The sequence below is a fragment of the Dama dama genome, chromosome 22 (genome assembly GCF_033118175.1).
Source record: "Dama dama isolate Ldn47 chromosome 22, ASM3311817v1, whole genome shotgun sequence".
Taxonomy (NCBI): domain Eukaryota; kingdom Metazoa; phylum Chordata; class Mammalia; order Artiodactyla; family Cervidae; genus Dama; species Dama dama.
The window spans coordinates 7,694,021-7,719,585 of NC_083702.1; the positions used below are offsets into that span (position 1 = coordinate 7,694,021).

At 54.1% G+C, this 25,565-nt stretch overlaps 1 protein-coding gene across 3 annotated transcripts; it reads left to right on the forward strand.

The window, feature by feature from the left end:
* The first annotated feature begins 3,379 nt into the window (after positions 1–3,379).
* On the forward strand, positions 3,380–13,462 carry TOB2 (transducer of ERBB2, 2). Of its 3 annotated transcripts, none has more exons than XM_061124445.1 (2): positions 3,380–3,866; positions 9,582–13,462. In XM_061124445.1, the coding sequence occupies exon 2, from the start codon at positions 9,678–9,680 to the stop codon at positions 10,713–10,715; it is 1,038 nt and encodes a 345-aa protein (XP_060980428.1). In that variant the 5' UTR covers positions 3,380–3,866; positions 9,582–9,677; the 3' UTR covers positions 10,716–13,462. The 3 variants fall into 3 exon arrangements, with proteins under 3 accessions (XP_060980428.1, XP_060980426.1, XP_060980427.1); XM_061124443.1 differs by having other exon boundaries at positions 3,380–3,862; XM_061124444.1 differs by lacking the exon at positions 3,380–3,866 and adding an exon at positions 5,802–6,265.
* The last annotated feature ends 12,103 nt before the right edge of the window (positions 13,463–25,565 follow it).

Below are 25,565 nucleotides of genomic sequence, written 5' to 3' on the forward strand. Positions count from 1 at the left end.
TTTTCTTGGATAACTTAAAAGAAAATACAAAATTTCTCACCCGGACATGTGTGTGTGTGAGAGTGACTCACCCCTCAGAGTTAATTGGGGCTAATCATGACCAGCCTGACTTGTCACTACAAAACATCTGGCATAACTTGCTTACTCTCAGACAGAGGAGCTGCCTCCACCCTCTGAGCACATGCTTACTCCTGAAGCTCACCATCTTGAAAACAAAGTGTATGTCTTTCAACCTGTGATTATTCAACACAGGAGGAGACTCTGGAATGCTTGAGTAGGAACTCAGCTCACAGTTAAGCCCTGACAAGAGGAAATCACACGTTGAGGAGAGCAAAAAACGTCCACCTTACCACATGATAAATGGAGACTTCAGCAGTTAAGAATGGTGATTACCTTTTTTCCTATTTTTTTTTTTTTTTTTTCCTATTTATATGCTAACCCTTTACCCAGCGCTCCCACTTGCCAGGGAGGCTGAGTTTCTCAGTTTTGTTTCAGCGATATTGGTCCAGACTGGTATGTTTTCAGCATTGAAGGAGAGATTGGAATAAATGCTGGAACGCGCAGAAATTCAACACCTTCTTTCCAGGGATTCACTCCTCCTTCAGCCTGCACTGAATGGTAGGAAATGTGTACCCTTTATCTGCTTACATGGACTCCACCCCTCCTTCTTGTGATACCCTAGGAGAATTCGTTTCAGCTCACTCGCCCCTTTCTCTTTCTGTCTTGTATGGTTTCCTGTTGCGGAATACACACCGAACTGAGCACAGCACATGTAGGATGCAATTTGACCAGGACTGTGACCTTTAAGAACAGCAACTATTTGAGACGGTGGCTCAGACGGTAAAGTGTCTGCCTACAGTGAGGAAGACCCAGGTTCAATCTCTGGGTGGGGAAGATCTCCTGGAGAAGGAAATGGCAACCCACTCCGTTATTCTTGCTTTAAAAATCCCATGGACGGAGGAGCCTGGTAGGCTACAGTCCATGGGGTTGCAAAGAGTCGGACACGACTGAGCGACTTCACTTTCTTTCACTTTACATACAGTATCAGATTTAATCCCCACACGATCTCCATTTTAAGGATGAGAAAACGTTTTGATGATGTAAAGAGATTTACTGCCATTAAATCAAGATAAAACGGTTGCTGGCAGAACTGGGATTCAAACCCACTGATTTCCACAGCGGCCTCCAATAAATGACTACAAATACCAGCATCCCTTGCAATGCCCCAATAAGCAACAGCACTCTCCGCCCCCACCCCAAGGGCTGGGCTCCCAGGCTCTTCGCCCCCTCTTCCCCCGTTCAAGAGGTTGGATCGAACACCCAATCAGGGGCTGCCGCTCCCTGTTCCCCACCAATGGAAAGGCTGTTGCTAACGTACCGGGTATATTTTTAGCTCTCCAGGGCTCCGGAACCCCGAGTCGGCCAAGTCTCGCTGCCCGGTTGGAACTCGCGAGGGGAGGGGAGTAAGAGAGGGAGGCGGGGCGGACGGGGGCGGGGGTGCAGGGGAGGGAAAGGGAGGGGAAGGAGGTGGAGGAGGAATAAGAAGGGGAGGGGTGGAGTAGGCTAGGCGGTGGGGGCGTGTATGTGACGCTCTGGCACTCGCTGACGCACAAGCAAGTAGTCCCTGGAGGTGCCCCAGGGGCTGAAGCGCTGAGTGTGGGGGTGGGGAGGGGGTGGGATCTCGGGCTCAGGCTCCCTCCTGCTTTCGGTCCCCTTGGAGTCTGCCCTCCAGTCCAGCGTTTCTCTACAGCGTTAAAGCCGCAGGTTACCGTTGCTCTCTGCCCTTGCCAAAAATAGTGATCAAGGAAAAACTGTAAACCATTCGTAGCTGGAAACTTTCGGATCTCGCCACCCCACGTGGGTTTGGCGGCTCCTGTTGGGCTGGAACGGGCTGGAACCGTCTGGAATGAGAATTAAGGTCGGGGGTAGGGAGGGAGTTGGGGAATGGGCGATTAAAGAAGGGATAGGAAGACTTCTCGTACAAGCTCCCAGCGGTTCCGGGCTTCATCCAGGGCAGTCCCGTCCGCCTGTGACCTCCCTGGAGGCTCAGGCCTCCCTACACACACACACTGTGCCCACCGACTCGGAGTCTCGCACAGTCACAAAGTAACCGAGTGGCCAATAGCGCCGAGCGCGCGGGTCTGGGGTGTGAGGGTCCCCGGGTTTGGCGAACCTGGGTCCGCCGCCCGAGGGACTGACTGTCGGGTGCGCGAGCCCAGTGCCTCTGGCCTTAGTAGGCGCCACCCCCGCCGGCGGGGGCTGTTACTAGAAGAAATGTGGCTCGGGGTGCGGGGGGGGGGGGGTGTCCCCGACTGTGGATAACCTTATGGGGGCGTCCACAGAGAGGCCGAGCCCCGCCCGGAGCGGGCAGGGGACGCGCCTGCGCGGGGCTGGGGCTGGCGCTGCCCCAGACCCGAGGTTAACGGGCGCCAGAGGCGGCAAGGGGGCAGGTTCATGTGGCGCTCGGCTCCTTTTCTTGGCCGTCTGGCCGGCGTCTGATCATCCCTTTCTTACACTCGCGCTGCCTGAGCCCAGGTTTTCCCCTCGACGTTACGGGTCCCCCTGACGAGGCACAAGTTCGGAAGACTCGGGCCAAGCCGAGTTTGATTTAAAAGGTCCGAAACCTTTCCAGAGCTCGAGTCGTCCCCTCAGCTCCCCTACCCGCGAAGAAACCCGTAACTGGGGCGGTGCGAGCGCCGCGGGGAAGGTCAGTCAAAGAGGCTCAGCCGGAAGGACTCGCTGAGGTGGCCGCGAGCAAAACCGAACCGTGCAGGTGCAGGGCCAAAAGACACAGCGAGGAAAACTCTCCGTTTTCCCGCGACACACCCATTCAGCCAACACACCTTCAAGTGAGCACACGGACAGTCCCAGGCCAAACCCACCACACACAACCCCCCCCCCCCCCCCAACCACCCCGCTGCCCTCCCGAACTTGCTGTCTAACCTAGGGAAACACCTTTACATGATAAGCACGATTTGAGTGGTTTGGCGAGGGGCGGGGGGCACGAAGAAAAAAAATTAACTACAATGCGGAGTCGTGATGGGGAGAGGAGACGGCCCACGTGACACAGGCCGGCCGGCCAGAGGCAGCCTCGCTGACATCTGAGCAAGGAGGGAGCTAAGTGATGAGGCGGGCCGGCCAGCCACCGGAGGGTGGGACAAGGGCGACGACCCGGCCACCGCCGGGTTCCGCGCAGAGCGCAGGGCCGCGCGCCCGGAGGGGTTAAAGCCACCAGCCGGCCGGGAAGTAGTCCCGGCCCGGCGCCGGGCCCCGCCCCTGCAGGGCGGAGGGACGCATCACTCAGGGGTGGGGAAGCCGGATCCGTGCGCAGGGTTGCTAAGGGTGAAACTTTTCATTGACTTTGCTCACTTCGGGCCGGGGCGCGGGAAGGTGCGAGTCCTCGTCTTAGCGGCGAGAAGCGAGCGGCTCGGGCGACGCGCGGCCAGAAGGGCAAGACCGTCCTCCGGCAGGAGCCCGGACCGTCCTCCGCCTCGCGACGCGAGCCACCCTCCTGGTCCTCCCATCTCCGCGCCGTCGTCGCCGCCGCCGCCGGCTGGCCCGCCAGCCCTGCGTCCACCACCATCACCACCAGCAACAACCCCCGCCCCCCGCGCGCCGCCCCCCGCGCGCCGCCCTTCTGCTGAGCCCGACCTCCAAAAAAGCGGAAAGAATTACTGAGAGTCGTAGCCCATAAGTCCCTTTCACTCGTTCCCCCTAACCCTCCACGAAGCAAAGGACACATCGGCCCCGGGCTCGGCGGTGCCAAGAAAAGGAGAACGACCTCCGCTCGGCTCGCAGGACCACCGTGGAGGGAGAAGCCGCCCCGCGGCCGGCACGCAGCCCCGCCGCGGCGGAGACCCGAGTGAGTGAGTGGGGGCCGTGCGGGCGGAGGGGGATAGGGTGGCCCCCCCAAGGATCCAAACAGGCCGGAGACGCTTTCCCCCACCCCCGCTCCACGCCGGCTGTTCGCCCTGTTGGACGCTCCACGTTGCTGTCGCACCCCCTTACACCTGGCCAGCATTTTTTTTACCCCCTTCCACCTCCCCACTGGAGCCCACCTTTTAGCCCGTGCTCCTCTTTCCCTCGCGTACGCTCTTATCCTGGGGTATCCCACAGCCTCTTTCTCCCAGTTTCAAGTGTGACCACCTCCTGGGTGGGGTGCGTTTCCTCCCTCCGTTCTTAATATCCTAGAGAGTCGCTAGATTTTCCTTGTCCTCCCCCCCCCCCCCCAAACATAACTCTCAACACCATTAAATAAATCAAGAGAAATGAAGAGGATCTAGGCCTTCTTGCTTTCCTCCTCCTTTGCCCGTGTGCAGGGAGGGGGTGGTGGTGGTGGTGGTGATGGTAATAATTAATAGGGTTTATTTTGAGCCCTGAGGAGCCTGAGAGATGGAGAATGGACACCACCACCCCGCTTTTGGACCGGTCAGTGATGACTGTTCTCTGGTCGCCAAGCCAGAATTCACCATTTTGGCTTGAGCTCTTTATCCTCGTCAGTGTTTCAAGGGAAAACTGGGCGGAAAAAAAGTACCCTTCTAGCAGTATCAGTGGATACTGGTTGACCCTGGTGAGGTGCCTCAGAGGAAGAGCCCTACTCCTAAGCTCCTGTCCAGGGGATGGACTGTGCCCTTGACCAGAAACGGAGGGGGAGGAGGGAACAGAGAGACGGGCGACAGCTGGCAGGCCTTTCTCACCCCCTAGAAGAGCCAGAACGCCACACATCAGGCGACAACTTAGCGGCTAGCCGAGGGGGTTCCCGGATGTCTGCTCAGTATCTTAACGCTTTTTTTTCCCCCTTCTTCCTACCCACCCTACCCTGGGAAAGGGTCCCTCATCTTTGATTTAACAGCAGAAAAACAGCCCTGTTGCTTTCTTGGGTGCCTGCCCCCATCCCCCCCTTAAGCGGAGGGGGGGAAAGAAGCTTGTGTGGGAGGAAGGATTAGGGAGGTTTAACACCCTGTAGGGAAGCTTTGCTTAGGATCTGGTAAGTCTGGTCCATAGCGCAGGTCTTTCAGTGGGAGGAGACTCACCAACAATTTTAAGTATTAAAAGATGTTGTTCAGGTGTCAGATGTACCGTTTTTCCTTCCCTACCCGGGAACTCTTTCCCATTACCTAGACGGCTCCGGTTACTCGGACTTGGATTAGGAGAGGAGTGAGGCTTGGGCCCTGCTGGCGTCGGGCCTTGTGATTGTCGGCCCAGCGCCTCCCCGCAGCTCAAAACTGGGAATTTCTTTGGCCGAGAGGATGGGAGAACTGGTTGAATTCCTGCCTGTTCGTTCCTGGCTGTGAGGGTGCTGCAGCGGAGCCCGCTGGGCATTAAGGGAAAAAGGCTCTTTTCTCTGTGAACCCACCGGCCCTACAGTAACTCCAAAAGGAAACCACCCAGCCCAAAGAATACAGATTAAAGTGGCAGGGGTTTGAGGCGGGGGAGGAATGTGACCCTATCTGTCCTAGCCTACCACCTTCACCCAGAAAAAAAACAACAAAAAACTCATTAGAAGCTGATCCTTAATTCAGCAGTCATGCGAGACAGTGAAGAGAGAGAAGGAGGGAAAGTTTAGCTTCTTGAGAAGTCGAGACTTGGATATGGTGGGGTGATACAATACGAGGAGTAGGCTTTAAGGGTAGAATTTATATAAAATGTATTAGGCCGTGGGCGGGGAAGGGAGGGGTGGGCGCCAGCCCGCCACAGCGCGCATGTGCAGCGGAAACTTTTCCTGGATTCTCCCACCCTCCCCCGGGCATGCGTAGTTCCCTGGCTGAGTCTTCGCAAAGTACGCAGGGAAGTGTAGTGTGCAGAGAAAGTAGGTCATTTGCTCCAACCTGAGCGTGAGGTTTCTGAAGACTACAATTCCCAGAGTGAAGAGCCCGCCCCTCTTACGTTGGGGCGCAGTCAGGTCTTCCTGGATTCAGAGAAACCTGGAGTGGTGAGGACAGGCCCACTTAGTTGGAAGGAGCCTTGCAAGCCAGCTTGGGCTTGCATAGTCCGTGTTTGAGGGACATGATGTGAGACACTGGGTGGGGTGTTGCGGTCGGTCGCCGCAAGTCCTGGAAGCCTTTCAGCCACACCCGCCTTCCGGACCAGTGGGGTGGGGCCACCCCCCTGTCCCGCGAGAGCCAGGCCCCCGCTGCCCAGCACCCGATTAGTGACATCGACTGGTCTTGTCAAAATTGAGATCGCCGAGTCCTCCTCCGACACTCACTTGATTCCAGTAGGACGATTTGGATGTTAAGGCTTGTGGTGCCCGAATGTTTTACAGGTAACTCAAGAGTTTAGGGGCCCGGTGGGTTCCCTCACCATCCCTCTTTTCCCCCTTTAAAACATAACTTTTTCTTCTGAACACTGTCCTTCACGTTTTTGTCACTTCTCTGGCGTCTCCATTACCATATCGTTGACTTTTGCAGCCACCTTTCAGCTTCTTTCTTCCCCCGCTTTTTGACATTCCCTTGAGCGCTTACTCTTTTAAAACACAAGCCAACCCAGGGATCTGAATCCAGGATTAGCTTTGTTGGAAGTAAAGCAAGTGAAAGAGGATGAGATTCTAAATAAAGTCTGACAGGGAATTCCCAGGTGGTCTGGTGGCTAGGACTCTGCACTCCCGACATAGGAGGCATGGGTTCGATCCCTGGTCAGGGAACTAGATCCCGCATGCCAGGACTAAGACCCAATGCTGCCAAATAAATTAAAATTAAAAAAATTAAAGACAATTTTAATCTCATATTTCAACTTTTTTTAATGACAAAAGGTCGATTTTGCTATTGTTAAGCACTTAGCCTTTTTTTCTTTTTGTCACTTTTCCGGCCTTTTGCACCTGAGTCAGAGTTGTAGAAGGTCTTTGAGTCCTCTCCTGTGGTTTAACGTGAATCTACTTGTTCCTTTTATTGAAAGGTGGTTATTTTTAAGCTTTCTAATTTTACCACATTGTATGAATATTTAGTATATAAGCATTAGAATTTGTGCAATAGCCTTAAAAAAATGAACAAACTGATCTGAGTGGTCACTCCTATCTTTAAAGACAGTAGTAGTGCTTTAATCCTCTGTTCCATAAGCTTCTTGAAGTCAAAATTAGAGCCTGAGCTGATAAAGCAGAAAAGCTCATTCTGGTTGTCCGGCATTTTTCTAAGGTTCCACCCCACAGCCATCTGGCCTGGCCTGTTCTCCAATTAAAGAAGTGAAGGTGGCATTATATACTTCCTTATTTGTGCAGCAGCATCACAGAGGTATAAATTGGTGTGCAGCGTTAGTTGCTTATGCTGCAGAAAATGGCTAGCTAGGCAGGGCTGATGACAGTGATTCTATTGTATTTTGAGGTGGGAGGCTTATTTCCCAATGACTTTGGCCTGCATTTAAAATGCTCCCATTTTGAGGCTGAACTGTTCAGAGGAGGTGACTTGGAAGGCAGTTAGGCAGCAGAGTTTGAGAAGGCATAGACAGGTACAGGAGCCCTTTTGGACCGTGTGGCATACCAAGAGGCCATATGGTGCCTTGGAAGAAGTGTCATATGTCATGTTCAAGGTCTCCTTTTCGAAAATACTTTGAAGACACTGTCTTTAACTCCAGGCCCGTTCTTGGGAATCAGTGCCAACTTTCTTCACAACTCTTTAGTTTCCTATGTGTTGGACACTCCTAGTGGACCACTGTGGCCCTTACAGACCTCCATTCTTGGGAGAGTGGGGGGGGCATAGTCCTGGTGGTTAGCTTTGCATCTGGTGATGAAACCAGTCCTCATACACAGAAGGCTGCTTATCTTTACCATTCTTCTCTTTAAACCTAGAAGGACTCTGGAATTAATTTTCGGTGACCATGAATAGAAATCTGAAGATATATGGAGATTAAGTCTGTATTGGAGGCTGGAACAGAGGGGAAGACAAGGGTCTCCTGTGTCTTGAGCCTCCCTGTGGAGGGCTCTGGAGAGGCCACGCGCGTAGCATTAATTTTGATGCTGCCCGTGCTCTCTCAGACCTGAGATGAGGGTGGCATAGACTTAGCCAGTGTCATCAGATACTCCATATTGACCCAGTCCGTTTTCTCTGATACTCACCTCAGAGCTTTGTCTGAGAGTTCATTCCTTAAAGTGCCCCTAGGGAACCATGGGCGCAGACCCTTCAATTGCTGTGTAGTGAGCTGGGGCAGGTGTTCAGAAAGCTTGAGATCCTCAAGCCTAGAGTGACCACCTGGATACTTTGTGCTGGACCCCAAAGGGATTTTAGTCAGAAATCCAGCTCCAGGGACAGAAGATGCCTGTCCCTGGTCGTGAATGAGTCTTGTCTCTGGGCTGAGCTCAGCAGCACAGTTGCACCCAGGAGTCTGGCGGGGGACATGTTCTGGCTCTGTCGGCCTCAAAGATGGCCCTTTTCAGTTCAGGTCTCCCACGGTAGGAGCCTGGATCTGCCCTTGTGGAGAAAGCGAGCCGATTAGGATCACTGCTTTCAGGACCTCACAGATCGTCTTCCTGAGAAATGAGGCTGGCCCAGACCTCAGGAATAAACCTTTCTGACCTCTGTGGATCTGGCTGTGAGAGAATCCCAAAATAACAAGCTGAGTGTTTATGTTGGGCTGCCTCCTCTCCAGGGATCTCCAAACACTTGATAAATCTGGTTCAGTGCCAAGGACAGGTGGTCAGACAGTCTCTGGGAGGCTGAGTGATGATGGGTCCCCAGCTGGAGGCTGGAGGGTGATGGAAAATTTCTTCTCTCTGCCCCTCCTCATCTCAGCCAGAAACTGCAGAGACTTCCCTGAGGCCACGCCAGTACTGCTCCTGAGGCTTTGTTCGCCTAAAAGGCTTGCTCCCCTCTCCTTTCCTCTGCTTCCCTAGGGCAGCCCCTAGTCAGCAGTTCCATGATGGTCTGTGTGTCTGTGATAGGTCTTGGCTTTTTCGGGGGGAATTGTGCACTAGTCTCTGTTCTTAGAGGTTTGTCTGGATGGAAATGCATACCTTGGTTACATGTTCTGCCAAAAAAAAAAAAAAAAAAATCAGTTCTGCAAATGCCGAGTGAACCAGAGCATATACACACCCAGGGAACCCAGGATAGCAAATGGGATGTGACTGGAATCCCAGCCTCCCATGAAATGCTGGCGGTGCTACTTCCTGTACAGGGACCCGTATCACTTTTCATTTAAGGGGGAGAAATGAAGAGTCTAAACTCCTGTCGTGACCTGTGACAGTCTGGGAATACGACTTCCCCAAGACACTGTGGGAACCAGTTAGTAAGAATCTTCCCCTCTCCTTCTGATTTAGGAGCTCAGTTTTTCGGGGTTTTTTTTTTTTTTTTGGTGTCACTCAGAGTGACCTGAATTCTCAAAATAGTGGAAACTACAGCACCCCTATTTCTTTAGAATTACTTAAAATATTTATCAAGTGCCTCCTAAAATATCATGTTACTGATAAAAGGAAGGCTCAGAAGAAAGTGACCTACCCACAGTCTCACATACAAGCCTGTCACTAGTGGAGCAGAAATGGGACCCTGGGTCTCTGTGTTCCAAAGTTGATGCTTTTCTGTCTTTCATGTCATGCACCCCCACTCCCCTGGCTTTCTGCATATCTACTCACGAAGCCTTTCTTTTTCATTTCTCAGAGTTGTCTGGAGCCCAAGACTGCCCACCTTACGTTTCTTACCACTCCCCTCGACTTGTGCACGTACCTGCGCTGATTCTCTGCCTAGGAGAGGACCATGCAGCTGGAGATCAAAGTAGCCCTGAACTTCATCATCTCTTACCTGTACAACAAGCTGCCCCGGCGCCGGGCAGACCTGTTTGGCGAGGAGCTCGAGCGACTCTTGAAAAAGAAATATGAAGGCCACTGGTACCCCGACAAGCCGCTGAAGGGCTCTGGCTTCCGCTGTGTCCATATCGGTGAGATAGTGGACCCCGTGGTGGAGCTGGCCGCCAAGCGGAGTGGCCTAGCGGTGGAGGACGTGCGGGCCAACGTGCCCGAGGAGCTGAGCGTCTGGATCGACCCTTTCGAGGTGTCCTACCAGATTGGTGAGAAGGGGGCTGTGAAAGTGCTGTATGTGGATGACAGTGAGGGCTGTGTTGCCCCCGAGCTGGACAAGGAGATCAAGAGCAGCTTCAACCCTGATGCCCAGGTCTTCGTGCCCATCGGCAGCCAGGACAGCTCCCTGTCCAACTCCCCGTCCCCATCCTTTGGCCAGTCGCCCAGCCCCACCTTCATCCCCCGCTCGGCCCAGCCCATCACTTTTACCACCGCCTCCTTTGCAGCCACCAAGTTTGGCTCCACCAAGATGAAGAAGGGGGGTGGGGCCGCAGGAGGGGGTGGGGTGGCCAGCGGGGGTGCAGGCGGCCCGCAGCCCCCGCAGCAGCAGCCTCGCCTGGCCCGCTCTCCCACCAACAACCTGCTGAAGCAGAAGAGCCTCTCTCTGTCCCTGCATTCACTGAACTTCATCACCGCCAACCCAGCCCCTCAGTCCCAGCTCTCACCCAATGCCAAGGAGTTCGTGTACAATGGCGGTGGCTCGCCCAGCCTCTTCTTTGACGGGGCCGATGGCCCGGGCAGTGGCTCCCCAGCCTCCTTTGGGGGCAGCGGCACTGGCACCTGCAACAGCAGCAGCTTCGACGTGGCCCAGGTGTTTGGTGGGGGTGCCAACAGCCTCTTTCTGGAGAAGACACCCTTCGTGGAAGGCCTCAGCTACAACCTGAACACCATGCAGTATCCCAGCCAGCCATTCCAGCCCGTCGTGCTGGCCAACTGACCACCTACCTGCCCGCGAGGCCAGGAGCACCCAAGACCACAGAAAAGAGAAAGGAAAGGAAAGGCCAAAAAAAGAGAGGAAAAGCAAGATAACAAAACAAGATTTCCAGTCTTCTCACTCTAACTTCTAGAAACAAGATCCAGCCCAGGCATGGAGTGGGAGGGGGCTTCCGAAGCAGCAAATCGGGTTTAACTCGGCCCCCCCTGCTGTTTTCCTGCCTGCCTCTTGATTTATTTGGTTGGTTTGGGTTTTATATTTCTTTTTTTTTTCTTTTTTACATGTAGTTTTCTATATAACATCTTTAATTAGTGGCTTCCTGTGCTAAGAATGGTCCAGATGTGAATTGCTGCTCCCTGCTCCCTCCCTCCCTCCCTCCTTCACACGCCTGGTTTAAGGCTGGTGTGTCCAAGCTCACAGGGAAGGAAGAACTGCAGCTGGGGCCCGGCCCTCCTCAAAACAGGGAGAGACTGCCCCGTGTCACTGCTTCCATTACCCAGCTGTCCTCTGACTCAAAGCCATCCAACCTCAGCAGGCCTTCTTGGGCCCTGCCACCCAAATAGGTCTGACTCCAGCCCCTGCCCCCGCCCCCTCTCCGGCCTGAGCCTTAGGGAGCTGCCAGCTGGCCGCCTGACACCCTCCCCCCTTGAGCTGATGTCTGTGACTCCAGGGAAGTTAGCAGTCTGTCTGGTGTCCCTTTCATCTCTGCCCATGGCCCCACGACACCATTCTCACCTGGCCTAGACAGTCACCGAGGCCCTGGAGCCCCAGCCATTGGCACAGGCGGCCTCTCCTATAGCCCCCTTTTTCCTGGACCTGCGGTGGTGGGCAGGGAGGTGGGGTGAGTGTCGGTATGCATGCATGGTTTGCTGTCCTGTTGTATGGGATTCCAAGCCATGTGAAACTTGGTCTCTAGGTGTGACTCCGGGTTGCAGCAAGTGCTTATTTATGTGTGAGGTTGGGGAAAGGGCTGAGGGAGGGCAGTCGGTCCTTCTGTGGTTCATATGGAGGGTGAATCTGGCTGAACCTGACACTCCCAGGGGAAGGCAGTGCAGAAACCACTGGTTTCCCAACTGCGGAGGGATCTGCACTTTTGTTTGTTTTTGACCAAAAAAAAAAAAAGGTTAGCAGTGAGGGGCTAAGGAAACACCCAGCCTCTGATACCTAAGAGGAGAATTCCCTGGACTCGGACCCTTCTATTGTATGACCTCAGCCCAGGGTGGGAACTGCTCCCCTGAGTACCTGGGGAGGAGGGGATGGGAGTTTGGGGTCTGCATCTTCGGTGGGCAGTCCTAAACCTTGAATTGAGACTTTGGGCTGTTGTTGTTTTAGTACATTTCTTCCTCTGCCTGCTGGGGAACCTCTTGGTACCTCCTGCCCTCCCCTCACTGCCTGACTCCCAGTCCCCCTGGGCCCTGATGCTCTGAGGACATGATGGGCTGGACAGGCACGTGGCCCCCACCCCACGCCCACCTCTGCTGGAGAGAAGTCGTTTTTTTCGACCTGACCCCAATGGGCTAGCTTTCCACACCATGACGCTTTGGCAAGTGGGCGTGGGCACCAGGGGCCCCATCCCCAGAAAGTCCCAAAGCCCTTGGCATGCCCCAGTGACCCCAAGTGGGCAACTGCTGCGGCAGTGGGTCCCACCCCGGCAGACACTGCCAGCCTCCTCTCCCTGCAGCGGGCACCAGCTCTACCTCCCTGAGCAGGGCAACGCCCTGGCTCCTCAGCCCAGCACCATCTGTCCCCCTAGACTTCTCAGGGGCCAGCCCAATATGGGCCACCCTCTCCCTAGCCCTCAGCTCCTGCACAGGTGACAGGCCCAGGCTGTTCTCTGGGAAAGGTTGGATGCTGCCTTACACCCCCGTCCAGCCCTCCTCCCACGCTCACGCACACAGGCACTCGCCACACCCGACCGGCTCATTTCTCACCACAAACAGGGAGGAGGGGGACCCTTTAGTGTCTTTTGAAATAAGAAAAATGTGTGTTCAGGAGCATGACTCCTGGGCTGGGCTCTTGGGCCCACTTCAGTGTGTCTGTCTCAAATCTAGGCATTTTTGCTTCAATTTTATTTTTTTTTAAGAAAACAAAACTGAAATCTGCACTAATTTACCTGGTTTCGTAGGAAGACTTTTTTTTTTATTTTTTACATTTTTTGGTGTCCGTTTGTATTGAATAATTTGCTACATTTGTAAAATGTAAGAGGTATATATAATATATGTATATTTCTAACGTAAAAAAACGTAATTTTTTTCTTTTCAAGATTTTTTCTTAAAAAGAGGAGAGAAAGATATTTTTTCAGGAAAAACAAACTTTAAAATAAAAAAAGAGGAGAATAAAACCTATTTCTCCCCTTTCCCCATCCTCTCTCTGTCTACCCCTCTTTCCCAGGAACAAATCAAAAGGTGGATTGTCTTGTAAAGAATGTAAACTTTTAGTCCAGAATGATGTCTTTTTCTCAATGCAGTGAGCTGTAGATTCTCTAGTGTGACCCCTAGGGATGGGAAGGGGGGCATTGAGGCAACACGCAGAGGAGCTTGGGGGAGCAGGGTAATGAACTTGTTTTCTTTAGTGAAGGAGGAATACAATCAAGCATTTTGTATTCAGAATGTTGTGCAATATTTTGGAATGGAACATTGGTGTGTTTAGAGATTTAGTTTAAAAACAAAACAAAAAGATTGATCAAATCTGTACAGTTTATATTGTTCCAGATTTTTTTAAGTTTGTATTAAAAGCATGATATATAATAACCTGCTGGCTCCCTGCTTGTTTTGTTTCCAGGGCCCCTTTTGAGAGAGGGTGCGTTGGGAGTGATGCCTGTCAGCTTTGAGAAATGATTGGCCATCCTCACGTGAGCCCTGGAGGGTCACGGTGTTGCGGGCCCCTCTTTATCACCTACCTAGCCCATCAGCACAGGACACTTGGCGTGCCCACTCCCACAGGGCCCTTTCCACGTTGGAAACAGGTTCCATGAAGTGGGAACTGCCCCACTTCCTCTGCTGATAGTGGTGAGAACAGGACACACCTGTTGGTGGAACAGCAGCCCAGGGACGGCTCAGCCTCCAGCCTGCTCTCCACCTCAGGCTGCTAGACCCTTAGGAGTGGGCAAGGATGAGAAAAGCCTGCCCAGGTCAGGTTCCATCCAAAAACCTGGTGCTTCTCGGCCGGGCAATTCCCGAGGTGCTTCAGGGGTGAAACAGCCTACCTGAGCTTGGGCCTGGGGAGGAGCCGGCCCCCTTCCTTGCCACCTGCTTATTTTCTTAGGAACTCAGCCATCTCCTCTACCATGGGACCTGGCACCTCCTCCCCAGTGGAGATGCACACCAGCCCCGTGAGGCCCAAGGGATGAAGAGGGTGGCTGTGTTTGTTGAAGTTTGTTTTACCCTCACAGCAACCTGATAACAGGTATGACCTCCACAGTACAACTGAGAAATGGCCTCCATGCTAAATTCATAAAACTGATAAATGGGAAAGCCGATTTTTTGACCCATGTATGGCCTTATTTATAAAACTATGGTAACTCTCACGGAAGAGTGACACGGGGTGGGCATGGGAGGTCTGATCTTGCCCCCTCCATCCAGGCTGGGGCAGGGGACAAGCAGCTCTTCTGGGGCATCAGCAGGATGGGGGTTTCCTCAGGCCCCTAACTGCGCCCCCCCGCCAAACAGGACAACACCAATCCCTGCCCACCCAAGTGTGAACTAGACCTGGAAGCTCTCAAGCCAGGCACCCCACATCTGCACGAGGTCCCAGGAGCCCTTGATGTCCAGCCCCTCCATGGGCCGCTTCCCCCAACAGAGCCTGTTGAGGAGTGAGGCCCCAGTCCAGGGTGCCAAGCCTGGCAGAGGTCTCCCTTTCCCCGGCCCTGGCAGAGAGAAGTCCAGCCTGTCTCCGTGTCCCCGGGCACAGGCTGCCCAGGGCCCCTCACATGGTCACTCCTATTTATGTTGATATAAATCAAACACCTAGCACAGACCCTGCTAGAGTTGGGCCCCCAGCCACTCAGTCCCACTTCCTGTCAGCCAGGGAGCTGACAGGCCTGGGGGAGGCCCAGTTCAGGTGCCAAGGTCGCCTCCCCAGTGAGCCCCTCCAGCTGAAAGAACAAATGCCAGGGCTCCTGGTGGCCCAGTGGTAAAAAATCCACTTGCTGGTGCAGGAAACATGGGTTTGATCCCTGATCCCCGAAGATCCCACCTGCCACGGAGCAACTAAGCCCATGTACTGCCACAAGTACTGAGCCTGTGCTCAGAGCCCAGGAGCTGCAGCTACTGAAGCTCAGGAGCCAGAACTTGTGCTCCGCAAGAGAAGCCACTGCAGTGAGCCCACACAGTGCAGCTAGAGAGCAGAACAGAGATTTGAATACACCTCCAAATTCTCCACAGCCCAGGCACAGAAATGACTGGTTCATATGTCCATGTGTCCATTTAATCATCAACTGCTGGCTCTGAAGTGCAGCAGTGGGAGACCTGGGGGCCAGGGGAGAAAGAACGTTCGGGGCATCTCAGAATTCCTTGGGGAAAAGACTCATTTATTCACAAACGCTTTGTGAGCACCCACTGCCCTGGGCATACGGGGGGACAGCAGTGACAGGATAGGTGTGCACAGGGGGCCTGGGGGCCCAGGGATCAGGAGGCAAAGAAGAGGCAGGAAGGGGCAGAGCAAGGCCATGGCCCCTTCCCAGGGAATGTGTCAAGAGGGCACCCATCAGGGAAGCATCTGGACTCTGCTCCCTGAGAAAAACGAGGTTTCCAGTCCCAACCCTGCCACTCCCGAGAGCCAAGTGACCTCAAGCAACCACTCCACCTACTCAGGTGCCTCAGTTCCCTCACCTCTAAAATGGGGATAATAATTACACCTACTTGTGAAAATTAACTACAATAGTGAGTAGGAAATGCTGAGCACGGTGGCTGACCCAGAGCAAATGACAAGTATCATTTCATCATCAAGGCCATAATCACCCATCCTCAAACACCACCAGCCAACGAGTCCAGGAGCCTTCCTTGATTCAGCACACAGGCCGAAACCCAGCCCTGCCAACAGCAAGACCAGGCTGGGGTGGAAAAAGAGACCCCATTCTCAGGGCAGACACTAGGCTGGCCCCCAGTCTGCCCTCCGCAGGGGTGGGAAGCTGCTGTGGCCCAGCAAGGCAGTATCCTGGGAAGGATGCCGGTCACTCCCTATGTGAACCCCGAAACCGCCTGGGAGTTTCTCCCTGGAGAGCAGGTGGGCGGGGAGGGGTGAGTCATGGTGGCGGGAGAAGCTGGCTCCATTCGCCACCGCCTGCCTGAATCAGTGCCAGTCCCAAGGCCAAGGGGATGCCGCTGTCTGGGCCCCTCACTGTCACCTCCCCCCAGTGAGTCACGGGGTGGAGGGCCACACCCCTGTCCTCCTGCCTCCCTTCCCTGGGTCTGGCCACTCTGGCCAAGTTCTGAGTGGGCAGGGCCTAAGGGCAGGCTGGGACCCGCCCGGAAGTCTCCAAGTCCCTGGGCAACAGGAACTGCTGATTTGCTGGGTTTTAATTTGGGGAATTTCAACTGCCAGAGAAAGAAATGGGTCCTCAGAGCTGCCGACTCTGTGTAACCTCAGATATCTGTCTCTCCCCTTGACTTCTGTCCCATCTGTACAAGAGGCAGTGAGTCTCAGCCCCTGTCCAGCTAGACCACTGGGGCTGGACCCTGGGCCAGCACCTCTTCCTTCCCCAGAGAGGGGAGCAAAGAGTGATGGGCTGAGAGCCCCCCAGACATGAAGACCTGCTGGGCTGTGACAGGGCTGGGTGAGTCCAGGGAGAAGATGCCTGGCCCAGTCACCTGGACATCTGGCTTCTGAAGCTGGCTCTGCCCTCTTTTGCAGTAGGAAATCACCCGACATTCAAGGTTTACCATTCCAAACGGAGCCCCCATTAGTGCTGGACACTGTTCCAGGCATGCAGCATGAGGGTAGTTCCCCAACCAGGGATGGAACTTGTACCTTCTGCATTGGGAACATGGAGTTGTAACCACTGGACCACCCGGGAAGTCCCCCAGCTATCTTCATGAAGCTATTTTCTATGAACCACAAAAAAACAAGTGATGGATGTGTCAGATGGTGAGGATGGATGCTCCATTAAGACAACCAAAACTGGGGATGGCAGCCAGTGACCATTACCTCTTGGGATTGGGTGGTTGGGGAAGGCAAACCATCCCAAGGAGGTAGCTTTCAACCTGCGACCTGAATTACAAGAGTGTTAGCAGAGAGAACAGCAGAGGAGTCAGCCACATCCAAGGGTGAGGCAAGAACAAGCATAGTATGCTCAGGGAATGAAAAGACCAGCCATAAACAAGGGACTGGAGAAGGAAATGGCAACCCACTCCAGTATTCTTGCCCGGAAAATCCCATGGACAGAGGAGCCTGGTGGGCTACAGTCCATGGGGTTGCAAAAGAGTCAGATACGACTTAGTGACTAAACAACAACAACAACAACAAGAGACAGGCAAGCAGCACAAGATGAGGTCGAAGAAGTTCTTAGGGCAACATCATGGCCCCCCAGCCCAGATGTCGAGCTGGGATCTAATCTCCAACGTGCGCATTGTTGCTCATCCCCAGGTTGCCCCATCTGCTCAGGCTGGGAGCACACAGAAAGAGTTCTCTCACACCTTCAATCAACAAACCTCCCCAGAGCCCCTCCTCGGTGCCAGGTCCTGACCTGGCTGGTGGAGACTGCTGGTGGAATGAAAGCACTTCCCTGGTGGTCCAGTGATTAAGACTCTGCGCTTCCATTACAGGCTCAGATCCAGGGCAGAGAAGGATGCTCAGGGAGCCCTAAGCGCCCCCAGAGGAGGCTCCTTTCCAGCCTAAAGGCTCTTCAGAGGGTTGATAAAAGGTCATGGGGGAGTAGCAATGGCTCAGCACACATGCCAAGTACAATGGCACCTGGACTCAGCACTGAGGGGCTCCACGCAGCGGGCAGAGAGGCAGGAACAGGAACAAGACTCGAAAGCAGAGAAATGAGGGAGTAAAGCTGTGTGCACAGTAACTGCAGATGACCTCCTTCACGAAGCGACAGAGATATCCAGAGGGTGGAAATGTAAAACTAAAATTATAAGACGTCTAAATGAAAACAGAAGAGAAACTTTCTTGGCGGTCCAGGTCCAGTGGTTGAGAATCCGCCTTCCAATGCAGGGGACTCGGGTTCCATCCCTGGTCGGGGAGCCACGATCCACATGCTGCAGGACAACTAAGCCTGTGCAGCACAACTACCGAGCCCCCGGCCCTAAAGCCCGTGGCCTGAGACAAGAGAAGCCTGTTCACCGCCACAAGAAGACCTTGTGCCACATTAGAGAAAGCCTGCGTGCTGCAACGAAGACTCTATGCAATAAAATTTTTTAAGGAAAGAGAAGAGAAAATCTTTGTGATCTTAAGTTATACAAAGATTTCTTAGGACTCCAAAAGAATGATCCATAAAAGATTAATAAGTTGGACTTTATCAAAATAAAAAACTTCTCTTAGATACTATTAAGAGAATAAAAAGACAAGCTACAGACTGGAAGAAGACATTTGCAAAACAGTTTTTGTAAGAGTTTTCATAGAGAATCCATGAGGAACTTTCAAAAGGCAACTATACTATGTCACAGTATATACAAGTATCAAATCATTATGTTGCACACCTGAAACTAATACAATGTTACAAGTCAGTTATCAGGGCAGTTTCCACTGCCCCGGTGGTCTGGTGGTTAAGAATCTGCACGCCAATGCCAGGAGACATAGGTTTGAGGAATTAGTAACTTTTATACACTGCTGGCCACCTGATGCAAAGAGTTGACTCATTGGAAAAGACCCTGATGCTGGGAGGGATTGGGGGCAGGAGGAGAAGGGGACGACAGAAGATGAGATGGCTGAATGGCATCACCGACTCGATGGACATGAGTTTGAGTAAACTCCGCGAGTTGGTGATGGACAGGGAGGCCTGCGTGCTGCAATTCATGGGGTCGCAAAGAGTCGGACACAACTGAGCGACTGAACTGAACTGAACTGATACGCTGCTGGTGTGAATGGAAAATGGCACAACCACTTTGGAAAATAATTTAGAAGCTTCTTTAAAAGTTAAGCACTTATCTACAACATGATCCCCCCCCCCCCATTCCATTCTATTCACCCAGAAGAAAAGGAAATAAATGTCCATACAAAGACTTGTATACAAATGTTCATAGCAGCTTTATGTGTTATCCCTAAACTGTAAACAACCCAAATGTCCTTCAGGAGGTGAATGACTGAACAAACCCTGGTAATTCACACTACGGAAAACTACTCAGCAATTTTTTTAAAAAATGTACTGATACATGAATGAAGCTCAAAACATTAATGCTGAGTGAAAGAGAAAAAAAAAAATACTGTTTGAATCCACTTATGGAAAATTCTAGAAAACGTAAACTAATCAGGTCGAAAAAAGAAAGCAGGTAAGTGGTTGCTTGGGGACAGGAGGAGGAGGGGAAGGGGCAGGAGGGAGGGATTAAAGAGGGGAACATAGGAATTTTGGGGGGTGACTGAAATTTCATGTTTTGACATACTATGAAACCATCATCACTGTTTATCAATTATTCCTCGATAAAGCTGTGAGACAAGTCATAGTCCCTGCCCGCACTGGGCTCATGGTCCAGTGGGCAAGATAAATAGGAAACCTGATAAACAAATGAGAAAAATACCCTCAGGGAAACAAAACCACATGGCAAGAACCTGGCAGAGGGGGAAGCAGGGAGCTGTGGGGAGGGAGCCTCTGTGCTCCTCACTTCTCTGGGCCCCACTCCCCAAGGCCACCCCCTGCCTGCCCCACTGAACTCTCAACCCTCAACTGCAGGGCTTTGCCCAAACCCCTGCCTCTCTCTGCAGCTCGGCTTTCTTAGCCCTGGGCCGCGAGGGGCGGGGAGACAAGGCCTTGGCCTCTCAAGGCGGGGGCCTCTCACCTGGGCCTGGCTGGATGTGCGGAAAAGGACAGGCAGAGCAAAACTGCCAGGGGCAGGAAAACATGCTTCTCAGGACTCCAGCTGGCTTCGTCGGAAAGGCACACCAGGAAGCCTTTCTCTCTGGAGTGGGGTCATCTTCTGGGGAGCGGGCATGGTTTGGAGCAGCAGGCACCCCTCCTTGGCAGGGCTCGCAGAGAGGCAGGAGGAGCCGAGGCGTGCCAGGCCCGGGGACAGGCAAGGCTGGCCTGAGGCCCAGAGGGGTGGGGCGGGGGGTCATCGGCCAGGGGCGAGGGGCCCACTTGGCCCTCTCTCTGGACACAATGTCCTGGACTGCTCCACAGCTTGGCTGGCAGACAGGGAACAGTGGCTGGCAGAGGGTTCTGGCAGGCAGCCCAATGTGGGGGGAGCAGCCTGGCCCGAGCGAAGGCTGGTTCTTACAACCTGTCCTGCCACCTTGGGCAAGGAGCGGACCAGCTTATCCGGGAGGCAGGCAGGGGGCCTGGCGCCCTGTGGGGACCTCAGCAATCCCTCCCTACCCTGGGCCTTAATGGCTCCATGTCACCCGCAGCCGCTGTCACTTGAGCTAAGTTCGCCAAGAATATAGAACCCTGAAAACCAAGGTCCTGTCCCTCACTGCTGTGGCCTGAGGCAGTTCACAACCTTCATGAGACACAGAATTCCATTTGGAAAATGGCTTCGACTTCCTTGGGCTTTAGTACTTGAAAGCATTTAGGATAGTTACCCTCACAGAGGAAGCCCTTAATGGAATAGTTTGCTATAATTGGATAATGCTGGAGATGCAGGAGACAAGGGTTTGATCCCTGGGTGGGGAAGATCCCCTGGGCGGGGAGGGGGGTAATGGCAACCCACTCCAGTATTCTTGCTTCAAAAATCCCATGAGCAGAGGAGTCTAATGGGCTATGGTCAATGGGGTCACGAGTCAGACACGGCTGAGTGAGTGGGCACACACGTGTGCACACACACACAGGCGCGCACTGAAAGCATTCAGGATAGTCACCCTCACAGAGGGAACCACTGATAGAACAGTTTGCTATAATCATAACATTATAACAACATTTATATCAATATATTGAGGGCCTCCTGGGTGCTGGGAAAGCAGGCTTTAATCACCCTCCTTTTACAGGTGAGGAAACTGAGATGTAGAACAAAGGGACACAGCTGATATCAAGGAGCTTGGCCCCCCCAAGAGAACCCAGCTTCCCCCAACAGGGAGGAGCCTGATGGGTGGACCCCGGGGGTTCCCTTTGCAGAGAAGAATGAGGGAGGGGGCAAGGGAGTCCTAGACACTCAGCTGCAGAACCCAGAGACCACGCTTGCTTCCCTTAGGACTCTCTTGGAGAGCAGGCTAGACTGTGAGCCAAGGTGCTCAGCAAGGTTTGGGGGCAGGTCAGGGGAGAGATGTTTTCACTCATTCAGCAAATATGGATGGAGGGAAAGACAGTCTGGTGCTGTTGCATGCGCCTCTGGAGCCAGACTGCCAGACTTTGCACTCAGACACTGTCACCTGTGAGATGAGTGTGGCCTGGTGACTTCTGGTTTTCCCATTGAAAGTGCCTTTGCGCCTGGGCAGACCGGGACTTTTGATCACCTACCTAGAGGAGCTACTCCACCTCTTGCTGTCAACTGTAAAAGGGCACCAGTTCTCACCTCAAGTTGCTGTTTGAAGGTAAAATGAACATACAGCCCTGGGCTCACACTCCAGGCCCGATAAAGGGAAGCAGGGCTAGAGGCATTTCATCTCATCCCGGCAGAGGCTAAGCAAGAGGGAAGGGAGGTGTGATTATCCCCATGTTGCAGATGAAAGAGACTGAGGCTCTCATTGTGTATAAGCACCATAAAGGTCTGGGCAGATATCTCTCTCATCCCAAAGCCTGCTTGTAGAAGGTGCTCAAAACGTGTTGGGTGGGCTACTTCAGAAAGTGCAAACAAGGGTGGCACTGCAGGGGACCCCAGGGTGCTCCCAGGGGTCTCCTGGGAGGGCAACTGGGCAGGGTCTGCTGTGCGTCACCAGCGGCCCCTGCAGGATCAACCCCACCTGCAGCTGCCAGCCAGGCCACAGGGCAGACCAGGACCACGTGCTCCCTGGGCAAAAGCCAAGGTCCACTGGGAGCTGACTGGCCTGGCGGGGGCACCGCCTACCAGCCCAACCAACGCCAGGTCCAGGCCCTGCACTGTGTCATGTCCTGGGAGGGGAGAGTGGAGGAGAAGGACAGTTAAGTACCCAGCAGGTGCTGACATGCAGGGTTCTTCCCTAGGACATGAAAAGGAGGGCCTGTGGGCATCCCCACTTCCTAGGTGGGGACACTGAGACTCAGAGGCAGTTTACCCCAGGTCACTCAGAGGGTGGGCGGAGGGATCAGTCACCACTGGGCTTCACTGCCTGACTTTAGAATTCAAGATACTGGTGGCCCACGCATAGTGAGGAAGGTTCCTCACCAGGGGACCTCCAGAGCCCCCAGGATCAAGACCAGGGAAGGAACTTTTGTTCAGAGGAGGAAGCCGCGGGCTCCACCCGGATCTGGGGCTCTCACCGCAATCTAGGCTCCCCCGGGGGCCCCAAGATTCGGGCGAGAGCGGTCACTCCCATCCCCCAGTGCACCGCCCCGCTCGCTGTGCCCTGCTGGACAGCTGCCTCAGTTTCCCCTCTGGCGCTAAGTAGAAGGGGAAATTGCTGGGAGAGGAAAAGTGACGCCGAAAAAAAAAAAAAAAAAAAAAGAAAAGTGACGCCGAGAGACAGGGCCCAGGCCGATCCTTTGCTAGACCCCCACCCCAGCAGAGAGCGAGAGGGAGGGGGCGGGGCGGGGAGAGGGCGGGGCGGGGCGGGGTTACATAACCAGTGGCGCGAGGCGGGGCGGGGCGAGCGCCAGCGCGGGGCGGGGCGAGCACCAGGGCAGGGTGGGGCAAGCGCCGGGGAGGGGCGGGGCGGGGCAAGCGCCGGGGCGGGGCGGGGCGGGGCAAGCGCCGGGGCGGGGCGGGGCGAACGCCAGGGCGGGGCGAGGCGAACGCCAGGGCGGGGCGGGGCGAACGTCAGTGCTGGTGGGGAAGGGGAGGGGAGCCCCTGGAGGAAGAGCCCGGCTGTTCCGGCCTCTCCGCACCAGGGCAGCCCCCTCCGCGCCCCTCCACCTCTCCACCTCCCGCAACCCTGTCCTCGGCCCCCGAGAGTTGGGGGACCAGGCGGGCCTGATACCTGGGGAGACCAAGGCCCAAAGCAGAATCGGCGAAGTCGCCGAGGCTGGGGCTGGGCGTGCGGAGGGGCCGAGGCCGCTGACCGGGGCGGGGAGAACCCTGTACTGAGAGCCCCTCGCTGGCTCCCCAGTGCCCGGCCTTGGCGCCGCGCAGCCTCCTTTCCAGCGCCTGAACCGGCCTGGTCACTCCCCGCGCTTGGGCCTGGCTTGAAAGTTCGGCAGCGCCTCGGCCCCGCCTCGAGGCCCGGAGGTTCCCCCGCCCCCCGTCCCCCGCCCCCCGCCCCCCCAACCGTCCCTAAGGTCACCCGGGACCCGAGGGAGCTCCCGGCCCTCTGGAGCGCCTCCGCCTCCCCCGCTCCCCGGCGGCGGTTCCTGCCTCTCTGCTCGCACTTACTTCATTCGCCCGGCCTCGCTGTTATTTATAACTGCCTCTGTCTCCCCAGCACCGAAGGGAGGCGGCTGCAGGCCCGCCGCTGAGGCCTGCACACGCACCTGGCGCAGCAAATGCGGGCCTCTGGGCCCACCTTTGGTCCCGTAGATGGAGGAAGCCGTGCGCCTAAGCCTGGCAACTACCATCGGAGGTCATCCCCAGCCCCGGGTCCCTCCTGGAGGTCACTGGCCCTCCCTCCCTGGTGGTCGTGGCATCCCAGGAAGCTCCAAAAGTAGGATTGTTGGGGCCACTGGAAGGCTTCTTGCAATGCAGGTTCTGGAGTTCTGCTCCAGGTCCCTTTGTGTGGGCCTTCCAGGAATGACGCCTGGGATTCTGCATTTGAAGCACGTTCCCTAGGAGAATCCTGAGCTTTCTAAGATTTGGGAAAGATCTGTCCTGTGGTTGCTTTTGGGGAAGGAAGAAAGCAGACAGCAGGAGGGTGGCAGGTAGGAACTGCCCCTGCTTTGGTTTGATGGAGCAGGATGGAGAGGAGAGGTTCAGGTCAGTTCAGTTGGTCAGTCGTGTCCGACTCTTTGTGATCCCATGAATGGCAGCACGCCAGGCCTCCCTGTCCATCACCAACTCCCAGAGTCCACCCAAACCCATGTCCATCCAGTCGGTGATGCCATCCAACCATCTCATCCTCTGTCGTCCCCTTCTCCTCCTGCCCCCAATCCCTCCCAGCATCAGGGTCTTTTCCAATGAGTCAGCTCTTCACATCAGGTGGCCAAATTATCGGAGTTTCAGCTTCAACATCAGTCCTTCCAATGAACACCCAGGACTGATCTCCTTTAGGATGGACTGGTTGGATCTCCTTGCAGCCCAAGGGACTCTCAAGAGTCTTCTCCAACACCACAGTTCAAAAGCATCAATTCTTCGGCGCTCAGCTTTCTTTATAGTCCAACTCTCACATCCATACATGACCACTGGAAAAACCATAGCCTTGACTAGACGGACCTTTGTTGGCAAAGTAATGTCTCTGCTTTTTAAATGCTGTCTAGGTTGGTCATAACTTTCCTTCCAAGGAGTAAGCATCTTTTTTTTTTTTTTGAGTAAGCGTCTTTTAATTTCATGGCTGCAATCACTATCTGCAGTGATTTTGGAGCCCAGAAGAATAGTCAGCCACTGTTTCCACTGTTTCCCCGTCTATTTGCCATGAAGTGATGGGACCGGATGCCATGAGCTTAGTTTTCTGAATGTTGAGCTTTAAGCCAACTTTTTCACTCTCCTCTTTCACTTTCATCAAGAGGCTCTTTAGTTCTTCTTCACTTTCTGACATGAGGGTGGTGTCATCTGCATATCTGAGGTTATTGATATTTCTCCGAGCAATCTTGATTCCAGCTTGTGCTTCCTCCAGCCCAGCGTTTCTCATGATGTCCTCTGCATGTAAGTTAAATAAGCAGGGTGACAATATACAGCCTTGACATACTCCTTCTCCTATTTGGAACCAGTCTGTTATTCCATGTCCAGTTCTAACTGTTGCTTCCTGACCTGCATACAGGTTTCTCAAGAGGCAGGTCAGGTGGTCTGGTATTCCCATCTTTTCCAGTTTATTATGATCCACACAGTCCAAGGCTTTGGCATAGTCAATAAAGCAGAAATAGATGTTTTTTTGGAACTCTCTTGCTTTTTCGATGATCCATCAGAGAGGTTAGGGCAGAGCAATTAAGGGACTGGGGGGAGGGTAGCCCGGGGGACTTGGCCAGATAATGAGTTGTGGCCTTCATGCAACATTCCCAACCCCATCAGAAAAGCCAACTAAGGGATACAACAGATTCCACCATTCTGCAAAATCGGCCTTGCCCCCACCTTATAAGGCTCAATCTAATTTGTTCATCCAAGCCCTGGGTTTGGAGTAGTGCTCGGCCTTAAGACTTGCCAGTCCAGGCAGAGAGGCGGGTGGCAAACATAGCAATTACCGTCACAATGATAACTGTGATCCGATGGAGCAATGATGGCTCACAGCAGAGTTGTGAAGGATGAATACGAGTTCCCCACGAGGATAAGATACAGGAGCGGGCATTCCAGCAGCGGGAACATCTTGTTCAACTGCTTAGAGGCCTGAAATACCAATCTCTAAAGGAATCTATGAGCAGTTCAGCAGGTCTGAGTGTCAGGAATATGGTGAGAGATGAGGCTGGATGCTCAGGGAGACCCTTGGCCAGGCCAAGAGGACAGATGTGGTCCTGAGTGGGGGCTTGGAGCCCATGGAGGAGGGATGGGAGGGAGGCAGAACCGGACACCCTGCCAGCAGCGGTGGCAGGGCTTCCCTCCCGCCTCT